Source organism: Triticum dicoccoides, chromosome 7A (genome assembly GCF_002162155.2).
Source record: "Triticum dicoccoides isolate Atlit2015 ecotype Zavitan chromosome 7A, WEW_v2.0, whole genome shotgun sequence".
NCBI lineage: Eukaryota > Viridiplantae > Streptophyta > Magnoliopsida > Poales > Poaceae > Triticum > Triticum dicoccoides.
This window is the reverse complement of record NC_041392.1, coordinates 405,954,638-405,978,509: the sequence shown is the minus strand read 5'-3', so window position 1 is coordinate 405,978,509 and position 23,872 is coordinate 405,954,638. Positions and strand designations below refer to the sequence as shown.

Below are 23,872 nucleotides of genomic sequence, written 5' to 3'. Positions count from 1 at the left end.
GATCAGCGGACCCGTTGAGAAAAGAGGCGAGCACGCGCTTCGTCTTGTATATGTGCAGACACAAATCCAGCTTAAAAATGGACCAAAAATGGGTCGGCAGGCGAACGAAAGCAGACGCGCGTCCGTTTAGATCGGCGCGTTGAGCCGACTTTTCTGTCCGCGCCGACCCAGACGGACGAAATGGGTCGCCCCGTTGGAGTGAGCCCTCCCATTGAGCGAACTTCACATCCAAGAATTATTGGGCCCCTGAAATTATTGGGAAAGCCCCATTAACCACTCATTTGAGGGGTTTTCTTTGGAACCTCTTGGAGATGCTCTAACACGAGTGGGATGGTCCACCTGTCTGTTAATGCACTCGGGAACATTGCAAAAAAGGAAAAAGTAAATGGCCACAGTACAACGAGTCAATGACACACTATACATATGGATCTCTCCTGTCATCACAGGGAACAGAGCACACAAGAATTCTCCTACAGGGCGGGGGTATGGCAGTTACACTAGACGGCCCCCTCAGGGTCTCAGGGACACAAGCACGTTACACTAGACATGCTAGCTAGCTGGCCATCCGATGTCACATGTAGGATCGATCGGAGCATGACAAAACTGGATCCTCGGCGGGGCAGGGAGAGACATAGGTAGATTGCAAGCAACGTACATGCTGCCACCACTTTGACGCTTTCCAAAGCTAGCAACGCAACAAGGGATCATCTCCTCCTCCCAATCATATCCTAAACAGATACCTCAGATCATCTACAGTGAGCCGAGTAGCGTGGGCACTGGATTTGTCTTCACCGAAAGCAGAGTTGACCATCGCTCTCTTTTCCTCCTGTTAACAAATGCAGGAATAATGTAAGACAGGCACCATGGAATTATAAGCAATGGTGACTCCATGACAAGGCAATTTCTACATCTGCTTCAAATATTTATGTAATCCTATTTCAAGTTTGCTTGTCCCCATTGTCAAATAGTTTGTTATTGTAGTAAACCTAAGTAGAGCTGCCTGGCTGGCTTTCCGTGCACTTGGATTTATTGGCTGTCCAGCTTAATTTGTTAACCATCATTTCCGTAATGTGCCAAACCAGAAATGAATTTCAATCCCTATCAGACAGTTCTCTCACAAGAAAGATTAGAAAACTAACCTACCATGAGACGATCACTGACATGATAAAAGGGTATCAGTGATATTCATGCAGTGCATAATTCTCATCCCCCAAATTAACAAATAACAAGCACATGTTCCTTATGTGGATTAGAAGTGCTCATGAACTCACATCATAAGTGTAAGACGGATAATTACCTGCAGAGATAAAATACGATCTTCCACCGTATCTGTAATGGTTAGACGAGAGACAGTGACAGGACGAGTCTGACCAATTCTGTGTGCTCTATCAATTGCCTGGTCCTCAGCATAAGGATTCCACCAAAGATCAAGGAGTATTACATGGCAAGCAGCAACCATGTTCAGACCAAGATTACCCGCTTTCAATGACATAATCATAACTCTAACCTGAAAAAAGAAGACATCCAGCAGCATAATGTCAGCTGATTGTCCAGAAGTAGCAAAAGAGACGAGTTGGGTGAGGGGGATGACCTCTGGGTCGGTGTTAAAATCCTTCACGGCTTTATCTCTTGAATTGAGGGACATTGTTCCGTCTAGTCTCCTGTACTGTATAAGATTGCTGTTCAGTGAAAACTCCAGCAAATCCAGCATGCCAGTCCACTGCGAGAAGACAATGGCTTTCACAGGGGATACTCGGTTTGGATTTGATTCAATGGTATCACTGTCTGTAAGAGCATGCATGTTAATGATAGAATTCAGTATATCGACGGTCGCTTGTATCTTCGAGGAGATGTAACTGCTTTGACTGATAGAAGATAGCCCATCGTCTGCTGATGAACTCGCTATCGCATGAGTACTGGTCTTGCCGGAGATACAAATCTTTAATGTCCCTGATGAAAATACTGATTCAGTACTTAACGTGTTTCTGCAATTAGGGACGGGGCACATGTTTTCATCAGTTGTTATCCGCTCGTATATACACTGATAGCAGAAAATATGACCACACATCGCCACAACAGCATCCTCAGGTGTGTCCTGCAAAAAACATAAGTTATATTATTATTGTAGCCACTACAATAAGATCAAAACGACAAGTACTCCTTAGAAATATGAATTAGACCAGTTATTACATTGTTGCACACACTGTGCATAAGAAAAGATCGTGGCAAAATGGATGCAACCTTACCCAGGTGTCAAGCTGGGCTCAGAATTTTAGCCCTGGATACGACTACCATGACGAGCAGGGCCCAATTAGGTTTTGCATTATCCCATAAAATATGTAGGTTTTAACCAGTACATGTGTTCAGGTACCATTTTCGTTGTGTGGCTCCGCGCTATGAGGTCTTATGCCAAGAGCGTGAACAAGAGAGGGAGGCATATCTTTAGTGCAAACCATGGTCGAGTCAAACCATGATAACTTCCCAGATAGGCCCCCATCAATGAAGTTTGGATGGACTAGATTCATAGGGGCATGGATCACATAGATGATAACTTTCTAAAGTAACCCCTCAAATGTTGGGGTAATTGTTTGTCAGGGTTAAATATCGAACGATGCTAACACATAAATCTCATATAAAGATGGCACACGTGAGAGTTTGCACGATTGCACTCAAAAGAAAAGAGAAAACAGATGAACTTCAAAATAGTGAGGAAAGATCAAATCACTTACACGGCATACAGCACAAAGCGCTGATACTTCCAGCCTTGCAAGCAAATCTATTACCCTTTCCTTGGAAAGTTGTTTTGCCATCTCTATAGAACCATCGCCTTTAAATACCGACTGATGCCCCTTCACAAGAAGAGGATGATCACAAGCCTGCCTAAGGCGCAACAACAATAAAAGGATATTGGCATAGTTTTGTTTGACTGTTCCGGCAGCAGCATATTCCTGAAATGGATAGACAGCATGTCAGGAGTCATAAATTTCACTTCCAACATTTCTAGTTTCCACAAGGGATGCCAATGTTAAGCTTCTGTTGATCTAAAGAATGTCCACGCCTCAGAAACTACTGTCCACTTACCTCCCTAGATGTAAAATAATGGTATAGGAATACCAATAAAGAATTCCACAAACAAAATTTCAAAGGAAAGCGGTAGGAAAACAAGCTGGGAGGAAAATCTGATTAATTAAAGCTAGACATGTTTGCTGTCGAACCCACCCGCATCAAACTGCAGTTTGGGTCACGGGTGATGTCAGGTTTAAACCACTGAACCTGTTTCCATCACAATTCCAACTCAAAAGAAGCCATAGCTGAGTTCCAGCCAAGCTTATTTCCCTCGACGGAGATGCGCGACAGATAGTGTGGCGTTGGAAAGGGTGCTATTAAGGAAGTTGGCTGAGGAGAGCACAACAAGAGAGGGAGAGGTAGGGGAGGGCGGCAACCACTACAGGGATGGGGAGAATACTTGAGACAGGGGGGCACGGAGTACCCCTTTGTATTGTGATGGCAGAAAACCCCTTATAGAACATGGAAAATACAAAGGGGTACATGGCTAAATATATATAACTCTTAACACACACACCCTCAAACCCCTGGTGGATCAACAACACTGAGTCCGGAGTGATAAAAGCCGTGTTGTGCTCTAGTTTGGGCCTTCATAAAGAAATCCACCAACTGTAACCCGGAAGGCACATGCTAAAGAGCATTAACCTGATCATGCACACCAGCGCGCACAAAAGAAGCATCAACCCCAATATGCTTGGTGAGCTCATGCTTCATAGGGTGACGTGCAATACTAATAGCACCTGTATTGACAATAGCAGAGTAGGTGTAGTGAGAACACCAAACTCCTGAAGTAACCACCGTAACCAAGTCACCTCTACCGTCAAAAGAGCCATAGCTCGAAACTCAGCCTTTGCACTTGAATGGAAACTGCAGTTTGTTTCTTCGTCTTCCAAGCAATGAGAGAACCACCTAGAAAAACACAGCAAAAAGTGAACGGCGATCCGAGGGATGACTAGCCCACGTAGCATCCGAATAGACCTGAAGCTGTAATGAACTGGAGAGTGGAAAGCACAGACGGTGAGAGATGGAGCCACGAAGATATCGGAGAACACGAAGAAGGTTGACTATATTGAACTAGAGTGGGAGCAGAGACAAACTGACTCAAAATATAGACAGGATAGGAGCCTAGGAGGTGTCCGGACGAGTGACAGCTGGATAGACAAGGCTCCCAACAAGACGACGATATTGTGTCGGATCACATAAAGGGGTCACTGAAACTAGTGATCAGACGTGGTCTCCAGGTTGTGAGGAGACGGCCGGGTCGTGAGATCGCTAGTTGGTGACCTTTTCTATCGGCTAGTTGAGCGATAAGTGGATCAGGCAGTTGTGAGCTTGACCGTGTGTCATGCTTGTGCTATTTAAAGCTTTGTAATCGGTTCAGCTAAGTGGCATGAGAAATAGAGAAGAGAAGAAAACGCTCCGGCTAAGAGGCGTCAGCCGAGCACCAAAAAATTCCTCTATGTGTGTGTTCTTCTGTCCAACATTTGGCACCAAAGCCTCGTGTGTCGAGGTCCAATCCTTCGTCGTCGTCAAGTTGTGTCATGACCAAAGGAGAAGGACATGCTACCCGGTAAGTCGTGCCACCGGCGGCAAGGAGGTGATTGTCATGGCATGGAGGCCATTGCCACAAGGAGTTCATCATCCACATCGGAGTCGTGGACACGGTGTGTCGCCAGCAACGAAGATGCGGCGAAGGCGTAGGAGGTGCGCCTCTCATTGAAGCCAACGGCGATGACAATCGGTGTGACGAGATGTCAATTACGGTCGTCGATGTGCTGCACCAACGGGATCGACGACAAAAGGACAAAAGGCTTCACGAGAGGATAAATAATAAGATTAGGGAGGTGATTGTTTGAACTAATCTTGTTATTAGTGTTAAGTGTATAGGATTAGATAATGTTTAATTTGTAGTCGTAACACTAGAAGCTGCGGCTGTGTGCATATGTTGGGACGTGGACGTGGCCATGTGTACGCATGCAAAGCTAGTAGTGTTAATTAGTTGCATGCGTTGTTAGTTAGTAGAAGTGGTGCACGTGTGCTTGCATGGATAAGGCTAGTTGTTAGATAGGCTCAAGTGTGAAACTAGTGATCAGACGTTGTCTCCAGGTTGTGAGGAGATGGCCGAGTTGTGAGATCGCTAGTTGGTGGCCTTTTCTATTGGCTAGTTGAGTAATTAGTGGATCAGGCAGTTGTTAGATTGACCATGTGTCATGTGTGCGCTATTTAAAGCTTTGTAATCGGTTCAGCTAAGTGGCATGAGAAATAGAGAAAAGAAGAAAACGCTCCGGCTAAGAAGCGTCAGCCGAGCACCAAAAATTCATGCGTCGTAAGAAAATACTGCCATATCTTTTGGCGTGTGTTCTTCTGTCCACCACCCATGTGCTAATTTCCTGCACAAAGCCAACAATCACCAGAGGCAAAACGCTCAAACCCCCGCTATCCGTATTAACATGTCCCCGTCCCCATATCGGTGCTTCATAATTGAAGAATAGGAGCAAGTGAAGCAGCTAACCCGTTAAAAGATGCAAACTATCGAAACCACACTGCCAAAACCATGTACTTGCGGGCTGGGCTGGGCTCTCATCCCAAACCACCTAAAACCGCATGCACACACCCTACATTAAGCAATGAGCCAATGATTGCAAGCAACTCTAAAATAGGACTCTAGATCATGACAACGATCTTCTACCTACATATGACACTTGGAAGTGGAGACAAGGCACATGCCACCAGTTTAGCGATCAAATGGTACAAAATTATAATATAACAAGGCCATCGACAAAGTATGGGGAAAGGTAAGATAAACATGAAGTTTTAACCAACCTTGAACTGTTGCCGAGAACGTTCTTCCAGTGTCAAATAAAAAGCTCGCTCCTCCTTTGTGAAATCCACCTTTTGCAACTTAATTGTCTTTGGAGGTAAGTTTATGATCGGTTCTCCATTTATCTTAGTTTCTACATATAAAAAACAGCAATATGAGATCAGCAGAGGTAGCAAATGGAAAAGAGTCATGTCAATATGTGTTTAGAGATCTCCCAACAAAATTATACAATGTGAAACCCTATGGAAGTTCTTTCTATGAAAAGAAAAGAGAAAGGAAGTGCGGGATACTGAACACAAGTGGCTAGCGATATTAACACAGGTGCCCTAGTGTTTTCAAACAAGAAATCAAATAACCTACTATCTTCTCTTACATGTAACTCAAAGTACTGAACACAAGTGGCTAGGAATATTAATACAGGTGCCCTGGCATTCTCAAACACGAAATCAATAACCTACTATCTTCTCTGACATGTAACTCAAAGTTTCTGTTCTTCCAACTGTTCGCACAGTAATACCTATAACTGATTAGGAAGTCATGGAACTAGAGAATGCCTACCCCAAAAAATGGTGTAATCACATGCAGATTTAAACTTGGATATAATTCATCAAGTTCCCATAACTAATAAAAAGTACTAAGCGGCGTGGTTGGAATTGTATTAGTTTGCAATGAAATATCCAAAGATCATATATACGTGAGTACTCAGGCTCAACCATGCCGTATGTATTCCCTCCCTTGGTACATGGATATTGGAACTATCACTATTAAAAAAACAGCCGGTTAATCAGTTAACTGGCCGATTATTCCTTCCTCAGAGGGTCACCGAGTAGCTGATTAACTGATTATTAGCCAATTTGCCTATTAATCCTCCACTCGCCAGACAACCAGACAGTTACCAGTTAACGATTTCTTAGATAGGTGCAGTAAATACACATTTTTCTCTCACCTTTTGTGCGACGCAGGAGAACTATCCTCAACACAGTTTGTAGTTTCTTATACCCATGGACTGCATTTCTAGCAATTGGGTGCTTTATCATTGTACAAAATGAGCTATATGTAGAATATGGATCATATTTCAAGAAACGGAAATAGCTGTAGAGCTCATCGATTGAATTTTGTATAGGTGTTCCTGATAAGCACCATCTCCTTTTTGCTCTTAGTCCACAACAGCCTTTAGCCACTTGAGTTCGGAAATTTTTTATCGTCTGAGCTTCATCAAGAACCACCCGAAACCACCGTACCCGGGCAACTGGGCCACTGTCAAGGTCAATATCTGAATCCTTAAGTTTCTTCTTCCTTTTCTTAGATTTGCTTGGTGGTTTTCTTTTATTACCAACAGAAGATTCTTCCCCATTCTTTTGATCTTGGTCATCATCAGCATTCTGTTTAGGCACTTCATTCGCCACAATTGTGTATGTCGTGACAACGACATCATATTTTGCCAGCTCACTTGGATCTTTGGTCCTTGCACCACCATGGTAGACTAAAACAGATAACCTAGCACTTTGACTAACCTTGTCATTCAATTCATTAGCCCACTGCTTAAGAACACTAGCAGGGCATACTACTAAAGTACCTGCAGCTGGCCTTGTCATGGATCGCATGGTCGATGATGCAGATGATGTGCCTGTTTTAGTCTTCTTGCGTTCAACTTTGCTTTCAACAACAATTCTATTTGGAACAATATCCATATGACTACTAGATGGTTTAACATCACTAGTACTAGCTGCTGTTGATAAACTAGCGTCTAAATCCTTCTTGGGTTCATCGTTCATAGACTGTTTCGCCTTATCAACAACAGTCACTGCCTCATCGTCTTCATCAAGGTTTAGCGCTTCAGATTTCAAAGGATCTGAATCAGCACACATGAACTTAGACTGCTGACTCTTCTGTTTTAGTATAAGGGCAATTGTAGACACAGTCTTCCCAAGACCCTGTAACAATAAACTACTTATCATTAAGAAGAATTTAACAAGAAGTGAGTAGTTTTTGAAAGGTTGGAAACCACAAATAACCTGATCATCTGCAAGAATTCCTCCTGCACAATGTGAACTATTCTCCTTCGAAACCATCCAAGCTAATGCCATTTTCTTTCAAGGAGAAAAAGTACGTAAGGAACATGATATTCAGAACACAAGAAACTAATAAATAATTGATATTCAGAACATGATACATATATACACAGAAATATGTTACTACACCCCATGGGTTATACCCTAAAAAGCATGGACACGGCAAAAACAGCCATATCGGCGTCCTAGTACGGGGGTGCACAGCAATACGCACGGATACGACGGGATACGCGTATTCGAACAAAAGAGGTGGGAGAGTGACGGGACAGTGTCAGATAGCAGATATGTACAGCTTGATCACGGATAGCACTGCCCATAAATCCAGCGCTGAGGTTTTGTGATCCGAAACAGAATCCAAATTTTATATTGGATCCAAAAGTATGCAAAGACATGGTGGACAGAAAGATCCCGTTGAGCAAGAGAACTCGCGGATCACTATTCCCCTTGAGTGAGTATATATACTATCCATCTGATTAGTACTTGTAATAGTACTAGAACATCATCTCTTTCTTTTTGCAGCAATACAATAGAATGATGTATGTAATTCAGAGAATGGAGAATTTAGGTACGGTTATTGAGTTGTGCGGCAGAATAATTTGAAGATTTGACGGGGACTATACGAAAGAATACATGGTGCTCGTGATAGAGTAAGAACCAGGTGTTGCATGGCATGCGGCCAGCCAGGCAACAACAGTACTTGTAGACATGCCTCTGGATCAAAGATGGCGTAGACATGAATTAGACCATCTCTAGTTTAGTTGTGGCGTGAGTTATATTTTCTATTCACGCCAAACTTCTATGGCACCATATAAACTTGTACTCCCTCCGTTCACTTTTATAAGTCATTTCAGACAACTCAAATTGGGCTGTTTTGTACATTGTCTGAAATGTCTTCAAGGTCTTATAAGTGAACAGAGGGAGTATTTCTTTTCATTATCCAGTTTGTTGTGCCCTCGAAATAATTTAATTTGATACTAATGAAGATAATAAATCCTTCTGTTATATTATTATTATATCAAAATCTTGATGTGCGATGCAAACTTTAACAGTTCAGATTGGTGGGTTCGGTGACTAGATTGTAGTACATAGCCTGGAGTATGCTGTCCGTACTAAGGGCATGGCGTTTTGACTCTGGGGAGCATGTACTCCTGCGGTGAACAGTAAATTCAAACAAAATAGCAAATAAATTTAAAAAAATCTTTTTCATGTTCGTGTTATGTCCAAAGCATGCTTGACAATTTTCATGCGAACTGGAACCATAGCATTTTGTCAGTGAAAAAAACAAAGTTACGTGGTTGAGAAATGCCAAAAAATTGGTGTTCAACTTTTTTTTTGCACCGATCTAAATGCTTTAGCTTTCCACCTAAACATTTGCACATAACATTTGGACATCAATATGTACATGGCTGAAAAATTCGTACCCATTTTACATTTACAAAAAAAGAATTGGCACACAGAAGCAAATGCTCCCCTGAGCTGAATTGGATATCTGGAGTATATATATAGTTTTATCGAAGAAGTATGTAATATGCAGGGTGTAGGATGTAGTATATAGCCTGTAGTATGCCTTGTGCAGTAAGGAGTATATGATATCATGAAAAGACAGTGTGACGGAGAAATGTAGTACACATAGGGCCTGTTCTGATCTCCTCCAGCTTCTAATTTCACCAGCTTCATAAATAATTTTGTCCCGAACGTTTGGGCTCCAAGAAGCTAACTTCTCGAAGCTGACCCAACTCGCAGTGCAAAAACGTGAAGCTCGGTCGGCCCAACTCCACCAATCGAAGAATCAGAAGTTCGCCCAATTTACAGGGAGTTGCCACCGCCAAAGGTAACGGTTCGCTGCCCCCCGCGCGATAAAAAGAAACCAGCGATCCCCAACTAATCGGTACCCCTCTCCCTCCCCCGTATCGGTGCACTGGGCCCAAACAAGGCTACCTCCAGCCGGCCCAATCAGTACCAAACGGGCCAGAGCCCTCCCAGCTGGGCTGCAGCTCCACGAGAAGCTGCCGATGCAGCCAAACGTTCCTGCGATCGCTACGTGAAGTTAGAAGCAAGGAGGAGAAGCTGGATATGTGGAGTTTTGAGAAGCCAGAGGAGATCCGAACAGGCCCATAGACTGGAGTATGCCAGCCGCGTGATGTAAGAAGTATACTATGTAAGATATGTGAGTATGTGGTATGTCGTGTCTAGATGAATCATGTAGGAGGCAGTATGCCATTGAAGAACTCTGTAGTATGCTATATGTGGGGAAAGAGGAGACAGTAGTATCAAGTGTGTGCGTGGACGTGGGATGCAGCATGTTAATTGGGAGGATGGCGTTGTGCACATTATATGGAGTATATGGTATTTATTCTTTATATGCCAACCAAATTCTTTTGTTGGCAATTTCGAAACAGGCTGAAAATGGGTTTTGGACAATTTTTATGTGGCCAAGAAAATCGACTTACATGTGCATGCATGTTGTACTAAATGATGTCCAGTTATTATTTTATTAGTCTATAGGGAGATTGTTAGTTGGGAGTAGGATCCCATTTTTTGTCTGCTCGGTGAGAAAGAATCGCCCAGATAGAGAGAATATATGTAGGTTGTTGGTAACTGGACTATCTATTTTTTACGTAGAGAAATAAAGCAAGATTTGATTGTTTGGTAGGGAGATAATGATGACACACAAAGAGATAGATTCGACGTCTCTTTGGGATAAGCTCACAACCACGATAAACGCCCAATAAACTAAGAAATGAATTAATGATAATTGCAAGCGAGTCGGATGTGAAACCGATAGCCACTACTATTCAGAAGTTCTACCAATAAACACAGGCTCGATCAAAACATCAGGATATTGTGAGATCAACGGTGGATGCTATGGGGGTAACTACACCCTTATATATACTCGCCGTATCCCCATACGGCTGTTTTTGGAAAATGCTGTATCTCGTGTCCCTGTATGCATATCATCATGTCCATGTCCCTGTATTTGTGCTTTTTTTAGGTTATACTACCCCTAAATCTGGCATAATTCATGCTTGCGGAATTGCTATTCCATCTTCTTCATTTCACACCTTACTAGTCAATAGTACAGTGCTGACGGCATGCCCTATAACAGGGATAATGCATCCTAAATTCGACTACCACTTATCATTAGTTCATTTTCAATTGGACTGGGTCATCATGGAGAGTACAGTGCATTAGCGTGGAAACATAAATATGTGAATCTCACAGTGTGATCTCATGGCACTCCAGAAGTAAAAAACCCGCACTCATATAAAGAATAGTGTACCTGGTGCTTAAGCAGAGATACTGATAAGACACCCTCATCGAGATCATCTTCCCTTTTATCCAGACTAATGTTCTGCATAACAGAATAATAAAAGCAAGTTACTCAAACCATAGAATCAAATGTAAGAGTAATAGCCAAATAAATAACCTGGATTGCTAAAACTTACTATCTCCATGGGCTGGTAAACAAGAACATGCAGATGTATATTCTCATTGATAAGTCAAAACTAGCACTTGCATTTATAATGCAACAAAATTATTTTAAAAAGATTAAAAGCTCTGCAAATGCAATGGTAATGTATTTATTATTCTGACTACCGTAGAAATATGCAGCACATAAGTTTGGTATTTATGCAGTAAAATGATTAACATGGCAAATTCATATAGGTAGAACCTGTATTTTTCTTCAGATAGATACTTTAAAAGACAATGGCACATGTTAAAGCAGCATGTCGTTACAGAGTATGATTTTGAGTTCTGATAGGGATTATCAGCTGTCTTTTAATCCATCAAGCCAAGTCAGCAATGCAAGTCACGGAACTTATCAAAGAAGAATAAGTCAATCATAGATAATTGCCTCTGGACAAAACGTCACATGATTAGCTGGGCATGAACATGAATGTTGTTTATGTCTCAACGGACCAAAGATGCATACCTGAAGAGCCTCTTGATATACTGCGCTCTCGTCAGGATCCATAAACCTATTTTCTAGGTTTGGACGAGCTTGCATGTCATTAACATTAGCAAGTTCATTGTTACTGGCAGAGTTATGGCCTCCAAAAGATGCAGGCAGCATCCTATGTGAACTAGGACTATCATATACATAGACATCATCTGGCAATTTTAAAGAGGGAAAAACATTAGTACTTGTATTGAAATCCTGCAACCATTTCCAGTGTATGATTCAATTAGACTAATTTGAGACTAGCTACACAAACCATCGTCATTTTCCATGGTATCCTTCTGGGCATTACTCACAGAGTAGCTTCGGATTGAGAACCTTGAAGATGAAGGCTGCCCAGTGCCATTGGCATCATTTGTTCCTATACTATTATCATCCAACCTTTGTGAATTTCCATTGGTAAAACGTGATGGGAGTTTACGGCTCTCACTTGCAACACTTGGATGTGTAGATTTTGACGTGCTTCCACTGGCAAAAGATGAAGGAAGAATCCTCTTGTTATTGCCATTTGCATCCACTGCCAAACCATTACGCTCCCTCACTGCGATATCAAGTCTACTGGACGAGAGAGAGGCCCTTCCAGAATCGTGTCTTGGCCCCGAATTTGAATGTGGATAAGTTCTGTCCCCCGAACCTAGTGTATAACGGGCTTTCTCAATATCAATACCATTTGCGAAGGAAGGTGGCAGAGTTCTGTACTGACCATTATCATTTATATTACACCTGGAAGAAGAGGGAGTGCTCCTCAACAAATCTTCGTCCTGAAAGCAGACTGATTGCCCTCCGCCATTCTCGCCAGATGTGACATTTGTAGAAGTTGGATCGTCAGAGTCAGAATCAAAATCATCACCACTATCCGATATCAAGTCAATAACATTATCGTTATCGTTATTCATACTGCCGGCAAGCATGTGCACCGCGTCTGCTTTTTCAGGACTCAATTGTGGTTAGCATTCAAACCATGCATGAACAAGGTCAGATGGCAGAGTGTTAACCTATCTTTCAGCCTCCAGACTGAAAGTAAACCCACTTTGAAATTTATGTAGATGATTGGCAAGCTAGACAGATAAAGCACACCACACGATTCCTGGTAGCACTAGCAGTTACTCGAGTTATCCGCAATTGGCCTGCAAGCGGATCACATAAAATTGCAGCTGAGTAGATATCAAGTTATGGTGCACAGAACAGGAATAACAGCATGAAAATATTGTTCCAAATATCGGTCAGTTAATCGGCATCTCGGTCAGTTAATCGCCACTCAGTGGGTCACCGAATATCCAATTAATTGATTTATTGGCCGTTTAACTGATTTATCAGCCGATTAACTGGAAAATGCTATCTGAAGTCTTTCCTGTCATGTATTAATGGTTTCGATACCTCCCTAGACTAGCCTTTAGAGGGGTTATTTTAGTTCCATCGTGGTAGTTTGGTGCCACGGCGCGCAGCCAGCCTGTTTGCTGTTCCGTTTTTTCGATTCCTGAACTGTGTTTGTAAAACTTTTGGTTTCATGCTCTGCAGTGGAACCAGGGAGGCCCTTGTGGCTCCCTGATGCTCTAAAAATTAACTGGAAATTTCCCCTATTTATCACTACTCGGCACCCAACCAAGGTACCAGTTACCGATATCTTGAACATTGGAAAATATTGAGGAATTATTTTGTGAGAACCCCTCCTAAAAGTCATATGCATGCTTTATCGTCCTGCGAGTGGTCAGATGGAATTCTTCAGCATTAACACACAGGAAGAAAACGATAAGGAAAAGATATCAAAATTATTATAATTTTATTTAAAAAAAGTGGCAACACATCAATTGGAAATTATAGTGACCTAAGCCCGGAACAGATCAGTTCACTGGAGAGACTTTCCAGATCAGTTCAGCTCTAAAAATGGACCAATCAGACCCTACGCGCACGCTGATGATAGATGAGGGTTAGGTCTACGCTGAGGACTGTACTGGATTGAAGATGTCATTTCAATACCAGAAAGTAGAAAGGACTTTGCACGGACGCGCAACCGGACCAAATTCTGCGGTAGGGAACCCATGCTTGACGGGATCAACCAATCTCCCGATCCGAGACCGCCAAGATGGCCCGGCCCGGAAAACCCCATCCGGGGAGAACCGAACAGCAACCTCGAGTTCACCCGAACAAAAAGCAACCCCGAGGCGGGGAGAAAGCCACTGCACGGAACCCCCAGCAGCAACACGCACCTCTCGGGAACAGGCGAAAATCCGCGAGATCAGCCCTCGCGGCGCTCGACTCGGCGGCAGAGGAGGAACAGGCCGGCCGTTGGATACCGTTGCGGACTGGGCCGCGGCGGGATCAGGTCTGGGCAGGGGAGGTCGCCGCGCAGTTCACTGGGAGGAGGGGTGGCCGCACGGACAGGTGGAGGAGCAGCCTCGTGGAGGCGGAGGAAGGAAGCTTCTGGTCGAGACGTGTCGCGGATCCTATTTCCCCAATCTTTTGCGTGTGTTTGGTCGTAACTCTAGCCTGCATCATATGTATAATTTTTAAAAAAAAAAAAATAGGATTTAAAGTATTTTTAGCAGATCCTGTAAATCGGAGTCCCGCAAAATGGTTTACGGTTTTCGAAAACGCGCCCTCGCGGCACCGCAAATCCATACTCGGAGTTTTAGACAAGTTCATGTTTTTGAACAATTTAATCTTAATACAATAGCAATATAAATTAAACCTGTTAATGCTTTGACATCATACAATACAATAATCATCTCAATACAACAAATGTTCAATTGCAAATAATTAAAATAATATGGTCTGAAAATGATAGAATGTTCAAATCACACATGGATATAAATAAGATCAAATAAATAAAATGGAAGTCTATCTCTCATACGGTTGCCACTGATTGATCATTACGTAGCTAGGTGTGTGTGGTATTGTTCTCAATCTGCCGATAGGTCTCAAGAATTGCATTCATCTGATGTGGGTTCATGACAGGTTTGACACGGTTACCAATATTGTTATACAAAAACGCTAAGTTTAATCCTTCATCCTTAATCATTATATGTCGTGTAGAATTAGACATGCAGCCATGATATTGAAGAGGGATTTCTTATCCTAGACTAGAAGCAAGCAGGAACTCGAACAATAGCAAACCGAGCTTGCAACACACCAAATGCCCTCTCAATATCCTTTCAGTGTGCTTCTTGTGCTTGGGCGAAAATAGTTTGTTTCTTATCTTCTGGCTTACTGATGGTTGATACGTCTCCAACATATTTATAATTTTGATTGTTTCATGGTATTGTATTATCGATCTTGAATGCTTTATTATACTATATTTTTTTAGATTAACTTATTAACTCGGTGCCCAATGATAGTTTCTTTTTTACTTATTTTTGGCTTTTCAGAAAATCGGTATCAAACGAAGTCCAAACACAATGAAGCGTTACGATGATTTTTTTTCTGGACTAGAATGGACCCTAAAATGTTCGGGAGGAGGTCAGAAGACTTACGAGAGAGCCACGAGCTCACAGGACACGCACTAGGGCTGGGGCGCGCCCCCTGAGCTCGTGACTCCCACGCAATTTTACTCCGTTTGACCTAATTCCACCTCTATAAATTTCCAAATATTCCTAAACCAACATAGAGCTACCCGAAACACATTTTCCGCCACCGCAAGCTTATGTTCTACCGCGATCCCATCTGAAGGCCTTTTCCGGTACTATGCCGGAGGGGGGAATCGATCACGGAGGGCCCCTACATCAACTTTGCTGCTCATCCGATGATGCGTGAGTAGTTCAGCACAGACCTGCGATCCATAGCTAGTAGCTAGAGACTTCTTCTCTCTCTTTGATCTTGAATACAATGTTCTCATCGATCTTTTTGAAGTTCTATCCGATGTAATTTTCTTCTATGGTGTGTTTGTTAGGATTCGATGAATTGCGAGTTTATGATCAGATTATTCATTTAAAGTAATTGAGTCTTTTTTGAACTTTATTATGCATGATTGTCATAGCTTTGTATTTCTCTCCGATCTATCCATTTGGTTTGGCCAACTAGATTGATTTCTCTTCAGTGCGAGAGGTGCTTTGTAATGGGTTCAATCTTGCGGTGTTTTCACCTAGTGACAGAAAGGGTAGCGAGACGCGTATTTGTATTGTTGCCATTAAGGATAAATCAATGGGGTTTTATTGCTTGGGTTTACTTTGTCAACATCATGTCATCATACCTCATGCAATACTTTGTTTGTTATGAACTTAAAACGTAAAGAGGCAAACATAGAAGCGCTCTCGAAGTGGAGTAATAGTAAGAGATATAGAATCGTTTTGGTCTACTTGTCATGGACGTGATGCCTATATACATGATCATTGTCATAAATAACATCATAACTATGCGCTTTTCTATCAATTGCCCAACAGTAATTTATCTACTCGCCGTATGATATTGTTTCGACAGAGAAACCTCTAGTGAAAACTATGGTCCTCGGGTCTATTTTAATCGTATTACTAAAACCAAAATACCTTGCTGCAATTTACTATTTTTATTTTGTTTTACAATTTATGTATCTACCTATACAAGATTTGATCCTTGCAAGTAACGAGTTTAAGGGGATTGACAACCCTCTTGCCCATGTTGGGTGCAAGTATTTTCTTTTGTGTGTGCAGGCAATGTTTGATATATCGCCAACGTATCTATAATTTTTTATTGTTCCATGCTATTATAGTATATATTAGCAAAAATGCTCGTGCATTGCAACGGGAGAAAAAATGCATGTCCCTGAACATGATACAAGACCCTCACAAGTATATAACCTATATGTCAACACGACGCCCCACTGTGTTGGTGTCACCGCTTATCCTCCTTCCCGTCCTCATAATAGGCGAGTCTAAGGGTTGTATTCACGAACACCAGCTTGTCGAACGAGGAGGGTTTCAGACCGACGACATCGATGACGAGTGCTAACTTGTCAACACACATTGTGGGTTGATGGTCTTTGCTAAGGTACCAGTTTGCATGACCCAAATTATAATACAGCTAAATGAATGAATGATTGTTGCATGTGTGTGGGGGGTGGGGTGGGGTGGTTTGTCACTTCTAAATGGGTAAAGGTAAAGATAGTCCTACAATTTTCTAATTGTGGGCATTAGTGCTAGAGTTATTATCTCTATATGTTTATGCCCAAATAAATCAAGTACTAGTAATATCACTTAATTGGACCAATAACATAACTGCAAAAGGTACGGATTGAAAAAAAACCGGTTCACAATCATTTACTGGAAAATATATTAGGACAATGTTTGTCATATATATACACGCAGGGGATCAATATTTTAATTTAAAGTTCTATGAAGTGTTTGTGGCTCATTCCTCGTTACATTTAGAAGAAGAAAATTTTATCATCTGTAGGTGGGCGCTAGCACTTTGCAGAAGTTATACCTTCGAGATTCACTCTCAAATAAAATTCAAAAGTGCAAAAATAGATCTAACAGTAGTCATAGTACAACTTAGCAGCCTCCTCGTTTATTAACTTGTCATTGTTTTGATGTAGATTTGGCACCAGCCTCTCTAGCTCTGAGAACTCAAAGTACATACTAGATGAAATCCCTCTCAAGTGTGTTTCTGCTTCTACAATAATCAAAAACTTTTTGTAGTGACATCAACAATCAATACATTTTATTTGTGCAGATAGAAATACATATCACAATAGTACTCCATTCTCTCGAGCAAATACATCATTGTGAATTAGTGGGTTGCACATAATTAGGGTAGCATCGTGGATTTAAGTTGGGTGGAATTTAACATCCAAGAGTAGAAAATCCACTCATTTCTCATCTAAATCGACCTTGCATCTTTGGTACTGCAGAAAAGATCACGTAAATTTATAAGCAACAACATTATCTAAATTTATAAGCAGCAATTATATATGATCTCTTATCTTTAGATGTGCAATAATCGGCAAGTCTCGTCATGAACAAATTCACTGCAACCTCGCCTCTCTGTACAACCACGTGAGGCTTGATCTTGCTAGAGAGCAAGTTTACTGCAGCCTCAAAATATTCACATAATCTTGTTGGATAACACATGCACGTACACTTTCTTACTAAAAAGAAATTTGGTACTGCAACACTTCTGATTTAGGCAAGTAACAGTAACATAGTGACGAGAAGTGAGAAGTAATATCCCCACTGTAATATAATAACAGTGTCAACATTATTTCAAGAAAGTGAGTGGAAAAACTAAACTGAACATCAAACCCCATTACTTCCGATTTTCAATACAAATGAAAGGTGCAATATAATAACAATATAAAACTTCAACAGGAGTAATGGGAGACTGAATGGCATTTTCAGATTAACGTGCATATGAATGAGCATAATCCATAGCAACAGAACAATTAGTTCCTTGTTGCCATTAAGAATATCTTCTGCTTAAATTGTGACTCCATCTACATCAGTCATCTGAACCCGAGCTTGCTTGACATACTAGATAGCCATGGTGCTGTTGTGCAATTTCTTTTTATGGGCACCTGATGGAGCAATCACTTTCTAAAATAAAAGTATAATGTCATAGTAATAGCAATAAGCATCATGATAATGTGGGAGCTGAACAACTCTACATAGAGTTATGGCATCATGGAGACGTTGAAATAAATTTCCTATAGTGAAACATACTCTGACAGCACAACCTATAAGGAAAGATTAATTGGATTATTCACCAAATATTCAAAAGAAACTTATAACCAAAACATAAAATGTCAGAGTTCAGAACTATGTGGCATAGTTATTGTTCTTTTGAGATCATTATTGCATAGTTGTAGTGAAGGAAATATGCCCTAGAGGCAATAATAAAGTTGTTATTTTATATTTCCTTATATCATGATAAATGTTTATTATTCATTCTAGAATTGTATTAACCGGAAACTTGATACATGTGTGGATACATAGACAAAACATCGTGTCCCTGGTAAGCCTCTACTAGACTAGCTCGTTAATCAAAGATGGTTAAGTTTCCTGACCATGGACATGAGATTGTCATTTGATAACGGGATCACATCATTAGGAGAATGATGTGATGGACAAGACCCATCTGTTAGCTTAGCATATTGATCGTTCAGTTTTATTGTTATTGCTTTCTTCATGTCAAATACATATTCCTTCGACTATGAGATTATGCAGCTCCCGGATACCGGAGGAATACCTTGTGTGCTATCAAACGTCACAACGTAACTGGGTGATTATAAAGATGCTCTATAGGTATCTCCGAAGGTGTTTGTTGGGTTGACATAGATCGAGATTAGGATTTGTCACTCTGATTATCGGAGAGGTATCTCCGGGCCCTCTCGGTAATAGACATCATAAGAAGCCTTGCAAGCAATGTAAATAATGAGTTAGTTACAGGATGATGTATTACGGAACGAGTAAAGAGACTTGCTGGCAACGAGATTGAACTAGGTATGTGGATACCGACGATTGAATCTCGAGCAAGTAACATACCGATGGACAAAGGGAATAACGTATGTTGTCATAACGGTTCGACCGATAAAGATCTTCGTAGAATATGTAGGAGCCAATATGAGCATCCAGGTTCCGCTATTGTTTATTGACCGGAGAGGTGTCTCGGTCATGTCTACATAGTTCTCGAACCCGTAGGGTCCGCACGCTTAACGTTCGATGATGATATAATATTATATGAGTTTTGTGATTTGGTGACCGAATATTGTTCGGAGTCTCAGATGAGATCACTAACATGAGAGGAGTCTTGAAATGGTCGAGAGGTAAAGATTGATATATAGGATGATGGTATTCGGACACCGAAAGTGTTCCGGAGGGTATCAGGTACTTATCGGGTCACCGGAAGGTGTTTCGGGTACCCCCGGCAATCCTATGGGCCATATGGGCCTTGTGAAGGAACACACCAGCCCACAAGGGGCTGGTGTGCCCTATAAGGCTATAGGAGGAGGAGAAGGAAAGGGGGGAAGGGAAGGGAAAGTGTGTACTAGGATTCCCACTTCCTTCCCTCAGCCCCTCTCTTTCCTTCCCCTTCATGCATACATGGAAAGGGGGGCACAGGGCAAGGCAGGGCCCCTATGTAACATCCCAAAATTCTAAATTTTGTAATGTTATATTAAATAAATATTTATGATTGTTTGTTTGATTGTTGTGTGATTGATTGTGTGAAATTGAGTGAAATTTGCAACCTTTTGAAAGTTGAATGAGAGGGAATGAAATGACTTTCCCAAACTTTCACTTTGCATTTATGATCACCATGAATTCAAATTCATTTCATCACAAAACCCTAGAGTGAAGATGATATGACTTCTTCCATTTAAATAAATGAAAAGGGATTTGAAAAGATTTTGAATTCCATTTGGAAATATTTCAAATTCGGAAACTTTATGCAACTCAATGAGTTTCATGAGAGAAGAAAAAATGACTTCTTCAAATCCTAAGAAAGAGAGTTGGAAGTTTCAAAGAATCAAATTGAAAGTCCCTTTGAAGTTATTTTGTTTCAATTGGAGTTATTTGGTTTTTATTCAAATTATTTTTCTCCAAAAATAAAATATATGGAAAATAGGGTAAAATGATTCCCTACAGTAGAAAAGTTGTAACGCCCACGATGCGGCTATATCTCCCATGTGTCGAAGCACGACTTAGAGGCATAACCGCATTGTAAGCAATGTCGCAAGAGAGGTAATCTTCACACAACCCATGTAATGAAAAAAGGGAAGGGATACATAGTTGGCTTACAATCGCCACTTCACACAATACATGAATAAAGCATTACATCACCCAGATACAATCAAGGTCCGACTACGGAACCAAAATAAAAGAAGACTACCCCTAATGCTACAGATCCCCGATCGTCCTAACTGGGCTCCACTACTGATCAACTGGAAACAGAACAACATAACGAACACGATCTTCATCGAGCTCCTCCTTGAGCTCGGTTGCGCCACCTGCATGATATCATCGGCACCTGCAAGTTGGTTTTGAAGTAATCTGTGAGTCATGGGGACTCAGCAATCTCACACCCTCGCGATCAAGACTATTTAAGCTTATGGGTAGGGAAAAGGTATGAGGTGGAGCTGCAGCAAGCACTAGCATATATGGTGGCTAACTGATGTCTACTACACAACCTTCTTCTTGTAGACGTTGTTGGGCCTCCAAGTGCAGAGGTTTGTAGGACAGTAGCAAAATTCCCTCAAGTGGATAACCTAAGGTTTATCAATCCGTAGGAGGCGTAGGATGAAGATGGTCTCTCTCAAGCAACCCTATAACCAAATAACAAAGAGTCTCTTGTGTCCCCAACACACCCAATACAATGGTAAATTGTATAAGTGCACTAGTTCAGCGAAGAGATGGTGATACAAGTGCAATACGGATAGTAGATAATAGTTTTTGTAATCTGAAATAATAAAAACAGCAAGGTAGCAAGTGATAAAAGTGAGCGTAAATGGTATTGCAATTCGTTGAAACAAGGCCTAGGGTTCATACGTTCGCTAGTGTAAGTTCCCTCAACAATACTAACATAATTGGATCACATAACTATCCCTCAACATGCAACAAAGAGCCACTCCAAAGTCACTAATAGCGGAGAACAAACGAAGAGATTATGGCAGGGTACGAAACCACCTCAAAGTTATTCTTTCCAATCAATCCGTTGGGCTATTCCTATAAGTGTCACAAACAGCCCTAGAGTTCGTACTAGAATAACACCTTAAGACACAAATCAACCAAAACCCCAATATCACACAATCTCAGATTCATCTATTCAACCAACACAAAGGACCTCAAAGAGTGCCCCAAAGTTCTACCGGAGAATCACGACAAAAACGTGTGCCAACCCCTATGCATAGGTTCCCAATGTCACGAAACCCGCAAGTTGATCACCTCAACATACATCAAGTGGCACGTGGTATCCCATTGTCACCACAGATATCCACGGCAAGACATACATCAAGTGTTCTCAAATCTTTAAAGACTCAATCCGATAAGATTACTTCAAAGGGGAAACTCAATTCATTACAAGAGAGAAGAGGGGGATGAGAAACATAGGATCCAACTATAATAGCAAAGCTCGCGATACATCAAGATCGTGCCAAATCAAGAACACGAGAGAGAGAGAGATCAAACACATAGCTACTGGTACATACCCTCAGCCCCGAGGGAGAACTACTCCCTCCTCGTCATGGGGAGCGCCGGGATGATGAAGATGGCCACCGGTGAGGGTTCCCCCCTCCGGCAGGGTGTCGGAACAGGGTCCTTGACTTTTGGTGGCTACGGGGGCTTCTGGCGGCAGAACTCCCGATCTATCTTGCGTTCTGGAAGTTTTAGGTCACGTAGGTATATATGGGTGCAGGAGGTACGTCAGGGGAGCCACGAGGGCCCCACGAGATAGGGAGGCGCGCCCCCACCCTCGTGAGCACCTCATTCCTTCCTTGACGTGGGGTCCAAGTCCATCAGGTGTGTTTCCTTCCAAAAATAACTGCTCCAGTTGATTTCGTTCCGTTTCGACTCCGTCTGATATTCCTTTTCTTCAAAACACTAAAATAGGCATAAAACAACAAATCTGGGCTGGGCCTCCGGTTAATATGTTAGTCCCAAAAGTAATATAAAAGTGGATAATAAAGCCCAATAATGCCCAAAACAGTAGATAATATAGCATGGAGCAATCAAAAATTATAGATACGTTGGATACGTATCAAGCATCCCCAAGCTTAATTCCTGCTCGTCCTCGAGTAGGTAAATGATAAAGAAAGATAATTTTTGATGTGGAATGCTAGTTGGCATAATTTCAATGTAATTCTTCTTACTTGTGATATGAATATTCAGATCCGAAAGATTCAAGACAAAAGTTCATATTGACATAAAAATAATAATACTTCAAGCATACTAACTTAAGCAATTATGTCTCTTCAAAATAACATGGCCAAAGAAAGTTATCCCTACAAAATCATATAGTCTGGCTATGCTCCATCTTCACCACACAAAATATTTAAATCATGCACAACCCCGATGACAAGCCAAGCAATTGTTTCATACTTTTGATGTTCTCAAACTTTTTCAATCTTCACGCAATACATGAGCGTGAGCCATGGATATAGCACTATAGGTGGAATAGAATGGTGGTTGTGGAGAAGACAAAAAGGGAGAAGATAGTCTCACATCAACTAGGCGTATCAACAGGCTATGGAGATTCCCATCAATAGATATCAATGTGAGTGAGTAGGGATTGCCATGCAACGGATGCACTAGAGCTATAAATGTATGAAAGCTCAACAAAAGAAATTAGTGGGTGTGCATCCAACTTGCTTGCTCACGAAGACCTAGGGCACTTTAGGAGGCCCATTGTTGTAATATACAAGCCAAGTTCTATAAAAAAATTCCCACTAGTATATGAAAGTGACAACATATGAGACTCTCTATATGAAGAACATGGTGCTACTTTGAAGCACAATATATGAGACTCGCTATATCATGGTGCTACTTTGAAGCACAAGTGTGGAAAAAAGGATAGTAGCATTGCCCCTTTTTATTTATTTGGCCTTTATCTTTTTTTATTTGGCCTTCCTTTTTTTATTTGGCCTTTTTTTATTTGGGACAACGCTCTATTAATGATGATCATCACACTTTTATTTACTTACAAGTCAAGAATTACAACTCGATTCTTAGAACAAAATATGACTCTATATGAATGCCTCCGGTGGTGTACCGGGATGTGCAATGATGCATGAGTGACATGTATGAAAGAATTATGAACGGTGGCTTTGCCACAAATACGATGTCAACTACATGATCATGCTAAGCAATATGACAATGATGGAGTGTGTCATAAACGGAATGGTGGAAAGTTGCATGGCAATATATCTCGGAATTGCTATGAAAATGCCATAATAGGTAGGTATGGTGGCTATTTTGAGGAAGGTATATGGTGGGTTTATGATACCGGCGAAAGTTGCGCGGTACTAGAGAGGCTAGCAAGGGTGGAAGGGTG

The 23,872-nt window shown here is 41.5% G+C and overlaps 1 protein-coding gene across 2 annotated transcripts; it reads right to left on the bottom strand.

Moving 5' to 3' along the window:
* Positions 1-340: 340 nt before the first annotated feature.
* Positions 341-14,364, bottom strand: LOC119328998 (helicase-like transcription factor CHR28). Of its 2 annotated transcripts, XM_037601979.1 has the most exons (12): positions 14,128-14,364; positions 12,624-13,047; positions 12,177-12,554; positions 11,894-12,072; positions 11,240-11,311; positions 7,903-7,977; positions 6,834-7,821; positions 5,890-6,020; positions 2,730-2,948; positions 1,592-2,095; positions 1,298-1,507; positions 341-826 (listed from the first exon to the last, which is right to left on the bottom strand). In XM_037601979.1, the coding sequence occupies exons 2-12, from the start codon at positions 12,829-12,831 to the stop codon at positions 722-724; spliced, it is 3,069 nt and encodes a 1,022-aa protein (XP_037457876.1). In that variant the 5' UTR covers positions 12,832-13,047; positions 14,128-14,364; the 3' UTR covers positions 341-721. The 2 variants fall into 2 exon arrangements, with proteins under 2 accessions (XP_037457876.1, XP_037457875.1); XM_037601978.1 differs by having other exon boundaries at positions 12,177-13,047.
* Positions 14,365-23,872: the final 9,508 nt, after the last annotated feature.

Bases quoted from the DNA above. Each gene is read 5' to 3' on its own strand.
- LOC119328998 (XM_037601978.1), bottom strand. From the start codon at position 12,831: ATGCTTGCCGGCAGTATGAATAACGATAACGATAATGTTATTGACTTG. The intron at 12,073-12,176 runs GTTTGTGTAGCT...TAAAATTGCCAG, and splicing joins TACCATGGAAAATGACGATG to ATGATGTCTATGTATATGAT. The intron at 827-1,297 runs GTAATTATCCGT...ATTTGTTAACAG, and splicing joins ATCGTATTTTATCTCTGCAG to GAGGAAAAGAGAGCGATGGT.